General features: G+C 50.2%; 1 protein-coding gene across 1 annotated transcript in view; it reads left to right on the top strand.

Moving 5' to 3' along the window:
- The window catches only part of LOC145340501 (immunoglobulin epsilon heavy chain-like), a 29,407-nt gene that overhangs the window by 22,554 nt on the left and 1,853 nt on the right, over positions 1 to 5,000 (top strand). Inside the window, exons 8-9 of the mRNA XM_080184970.1 lie at positions 2,822 to 3,142; positions 3,885 to 4,013. Of these exons, the coding sequence (XP_080041096.1) occupies positions 2,822 to 3,142; positions 3,885 to 4,013 (450 nt within the window). The remainder of the gene's footprint in view (positions 1 to 2,821; positions 3,143 to 3,884; positions 4,014 to 5,000) is intronic.

Raw genomic sequence — 5,000 nt, 5'->3', positions numbered from 1 at the left:
CCCCTTAGTGTCCAAAGATGTGTAGGTTAGGGAGATTAGTTGGGTAAATATGTAGGGTTATGGGGTTAGGGCCTGGGTAAAATGCTTTGTCAAAGAATTAGTGCAGCCTCCCTCACACACAGGTTAATAAGCACATCTGGGTGTCCATGGGCTGACATGGAAATGGTAGGCCGAATGGCCACCTTCTGTGCTGTATCTTTTCCATGGTATTCGGGCTTCACTGGGAGAATTAGGGGATTAGAGGGAGGGTCTTTGATGGGAGAGTTAGGGGATTAGAGGGAGGGTCTTCGATGGGAGTTAGGGGATTAGAGGGAGGGTCTTTGATGGGAGAGTTAGGGGATTAGAGGGAGGGTCTTCGATGGGAGTTAGGGGATTAGAGGGAGGGTCTTCGATGGAGAGTTAGGGGATTAGAGGGATGGTCTTCGATGGGAGAGTTAGGGGATTAGAGGGAGGGTCTTCGATGGGAGAGTTAGGGGATTAGAGGGAGGGTCTTCGATGGGAGAGTTAGGGGATTAGAGGGAGGGTCTTCGATGGAGAGTTAGGGGATTAGAGGGAGGGTCTTCGATGGGAGAGTTAGGGGATTAGAGGGAGGGTCTTCAATGGAGAGTTAGGGGATTAGAGGGAGGGTCTTCGATGGAGAGTTAGGGGGATTAGAGGGAGGGTCTTCGATGGAGAGTTAGGGGATTAGAGGGATGGTCTTCGATGGAGTGTTAGGGGATTAGAGGGAGGGTCTTCGATGGGAGAGTTAGGGGATTAGAGGGAGGGTCTTCGATGGAGAGTTGGGGATTAGAGGGAGGGTCTTCGATGGAGAGTTAGGGGGATTAGAGGGAGGGTCTTCGATGGAGAGTTAGGGGATTAGAGGGATGGTCTTCGATGGAGAGTTAGGGGATTAGACGGATGGTCTTCGATGGGAGAGTTAGGGGATTAGAGGGAGGGTCTTCGATGGGAGAGTTAGGGGATTAGAGGGAGGGTCTTCGATGGGAGAGTTAGGGGATTAGAGGGATGGTCTTCGATGGAGAGTTAGGGGATTAGACGGATGGTCTTCGATGGGAGAGTTTGGGGATTAGAGGGAGGGTCTTCGATGGGAGAGTTAGGGGATTAGAGGGAGGGTCTTCGATGGGAGAGTTAGGGGATTAGAGGGATGGTCTTCGATGGGAGAGTTAGGGGATTAGAGGGAGGGTCTTCGATGGAGAGTTAGGGGATTAGAGGGAGGGTCTTCGATGGAGAGTTAGGGGATTAGAGGGAGGGTCTTCGATGGAGAGTTAGGGGATTAGAGGGAGGGTCTTCGATGGGAGAGTTAGGGGATTAGAGGGAGGGTCTTCGATGGGAGAGTTAGGGGATTAGAGGGAGGGTCTTCGATGGGAGAGTTAGGGGATTAGAGGGATGGTCTTCGATGGAGAGTTAGGGGATTAGAGGGAGGGTCTTCGATGGGAGAGTTAGGGGATTAGAGGGAGGGTCTTCGATGGGAGAGTTAGGGGATTAGAGGGAGGGTCTTCGATGGAGAGTTAGGGGATTAGAGGGATGGTCTTTGATGGGAGAGTTAGGGGATTAGAGGGAGGGTCTTCGATGGAGAGTTAGGGGATTAGAGGGAGGGTCTTCGATGGAGAGTTAGGGGATTAGAGGGAGGGTCTTCGATGGAGAGTTAGGGGATTAGAGGGAGGGTCTTCGATGGGAGAGTTAGGGGATTAGAGGGAGGGTCTTCGATGGGAGAGTTAGGGGATTAGAGGAAGGGTCTTCGATGGGAGAGTTAGGGGATTAGAGGGATGGTCTTCGATGGAGAGTTAGGGGATTAGAGGGAGGGTCTTCGATGGGAGAGTTAGGGGATTAGAGGGAGGGTCTTCGATGGGAGAGTTAGGGGATTAGAGGGAGGGTCTTCGATGGAGAGTTAGGGGATTAGAGGGATGGTCTTCGATGGAGAGTTAGGGGATTAGAGGGATGGTCTTCGATGGAGAGTTAGGGGATTAGAGGGATGGTCTTCGATGGAGAGTTAGGGGATTAGAGGGAGGGTCTTCGATGGAGAGTTAGGGGATTAGAGGGATGGTCTTCGATGGGAGAGTTAGGAGATTAGAGGGAGGGTCTTCAATGGGAGAGTTAGGGGATTAGAGGGAGGGTCTTCGATGGAGAGTTAGGGGATTAGAGGGAGGGTCTTCGATGGGAGAGTTAGGAGATTAGAGGGATGGTCTTCGATGGAGAGTTAGGGGATTAGAGGGAGGGTCTTCGATGGGAGAGTTAGGGGATTAGAGGGATGGTCTTCGATGGAGAGTTAGGGGATTAGAGGGATGGTCTTCGATGGAGAGTTAGGGGATTAGAGGGAGGGTCTTCGATGGGAGAGTTAGGGGATTAGAGGGATGGTCTTCGATGGAGAGTTAGGGGATTAGAGGGAGGGTCTTCGATGGAGAGTTAGGGGATTAGAGGGAGGGTCTTCGATGGGAGAGTTAGGGGATTAGAGGGATGGTCTTCGATGGGAGAGTTAGGAGATTAGAGGGAGGGTCTTCGATGGAGAGTTAGGGGATTAGAGGGAGGGTCTTCGATGGGAGAGTTAGGGGATTAGAGGGGTGGTCTTCGATGGAGAGTTAGGGGATTAGAGGGGTGGTCTTCGATGGAGAGTTAGGGGATTAGAGGGAGGGTCTTCGATGGGAGTGTTAGGGGATTAGAGGGAGGGTCTTCGATGGAGATTAGGGGGTGAAATGGATGGTCTTTGACGGGGTTTTTGGGAGATTTGGGGAGGGATAACTCTCACTAGAGGATGAACATTGATGAAGGGATGGTGAATGTTTGGACACGTTCTCAGAGTGTTCTCTAATCCTCATTCTGTTCTCAGTTGAGATGAAGACACCGGAAGTGTGGCTCCTGGAAATCAAAGACCATGAATCTTTAGCCAATGATGCGATGACCAAACTGGCCTGTTTTGTGTCTGCGTTCTACCCAGCGAACATTTCTGTCACCTGGCGTTCCCAGAACGGTGATCCGATAGACGGATGGACCACCTTCCCAGCCACCGCAGACACTGAGGGCACGTTCAATGTTGTGAGTGTGATCTCTGTCCCAAGGGAAACATGGGAGAAGGGTCAAACCTTCACCTGTGTGGTGGTACACCAGTCCTCAGAGGAACCCATCGAACGTCATCTGGGAAAGGATAATGGTAAGAGCTTCCTTTGACACCACTGAAGACTATTATTGATTGAGTATCGGCCTAAACTGCCCAGTCTCTCCTCATAGGACAATTCCCTCCTGGAATCATACAGTGCAGAAGAGGTCTTTTGGCCCATCAAGCTCACACCAGCACATTACAAACACCTGAATACCCGCTAACGTCCGAGTAAATCTTTTCTGTGCTCTTTCTAGTTTAATAATATCCTTTCTATAATAGGGTGACCAGAACTGGACACAGTATTCCAAGTGTGGCCTTCCCAATGTCTCGTACAACTTCAACAAGACGTCCCAACTCCTGTACTCAATGTTCTGACCGATGAAACCAAGCATGCCGAATGCCTTCTTCACCACTCTGTCCACCTGTGACTCCACTTTCAAGGAGCTATGAACCTGTACCCCGAGATCTCTTTGTTCTGTAACTCTCCCCAATGCCCTACCATTAACTGAGTAAGTCCTGCCCTGGTTCGATCGACCATCACCTCACATTTATCTAAATTAAACTGCATCTGCCATTGGTCATCCCAGAGGGAGTGGGATAGCCTGATCTTGGGTTTGGACAAAGCTCGGCACAACATCAAGGGCTGAAGGGCCTGTACTGTGCCGTACTGGTCTATGTTTCTATGTTCTAACTGATCAGGAACTGATACGCAAATCCTCTCGCGATGAAGACCAACACATCGTATCCAACACTCCACCCTGGACTCAATTCTCCATGTGTGTTCTTTACGCAGGAAGATTCTGGCTGTACGGTCACCCACTCTGGTTTTGGAAAATCGTTGCAATCTGTCTCCTGATTGTGTACACGGTCATCATTGTAATCCTTACCCATTGCTGCAACAAGTGTATCCAGGCCCATTGCTGTAAGTTCCAACTGTTTGGAATGTGTGGAAGGGAATGAGAAACTCGTGGCTTGATCCTTAATCCGTGAATTACAGAAGGCCCTTTGGCCCATCGTGTCTGTACTGACCACAATCCCACCCAAAACCCTATCCTCCAAACCCCCTGCTAATCTCCCGGGACAATTTAGCACGGCCAATCCCCCCTAACCTGCACATCCCGGACACTAAAGGACAATTTAGCACGGCCAATCCCCCTAACCTACACATCTTTGGACACTAAGGGACAATTTAGCACGGCCAATCCACCCTAACCTACACATCCCGGACACTAAGGGACAATTTAGCACGGCCAATCCCCCCTAACCTACACATCTTTGGACACTAAGGGGCAATTTAGCACGGCCAATCCACCCTAACCTACACATCTTTGGACACTCAGGGACAATTTAGCATGGCCAATCCACCCTAACCTACACATCTTTGGACACTAAGGGACAATTTAGCAGGGCCAATCCACCCTAACCTACACATCTTTGGACACTCAGGGACAATTTAGCACAGCCAATCCACCCTAACCTACACATCTTTGGACACTAAGGGACAATTTAGCACGGCCAATCCACCCTAACCTACACATCCCGGACACTAAGGGACAATTTAGCATGGCCAATCCACCCTAACCCACACATCCCGGACACTAAGGGACAATTTAGCACGACCAATCCACCCTAACCTACACATCTTTGGACACTAAGGGACAATTTAGCATGGCCAATCCCCCTAACCTACACATCTTTGGACACTAAGGGACAATTTAGCATGGCCAATCCACCCTAACCTACACATCTTTGGACACTAAGGGACAATTTAGCATGGCCAATCCCCCCTAACCTACACATCTTTGGACACTAAGGGACAATTTAGCATGGCCAATCCACCCTAACCTACACATCTTTGGACACTAAGGGACAATTTAGCATGGCCAATCCCCCCTAACCTACACATCTT

Source organism: Carcharhinus amblyrhynchos, unplaced genomic scaffold, assembly GCF_965287045.1.
Source record: "Carcharhinus amblyrhynchos unplaced genomic scaffold, sCarAmb.v2.hapA chromosome_1077, whole genome shotgun sequence".
Classification (NCBI taxonomy): Eukaryota; Metazoa; Chordata; class Chondrichthyes; order Carcharhiniformes; family Carcharhinidae; genus Carcharhinus; species Carcharhinus amblyrhynchos.
Note: the sequence above shows the minus strand (reverse complement) of the source record. Positions and strands in the feature narration are given on the sequence as shown.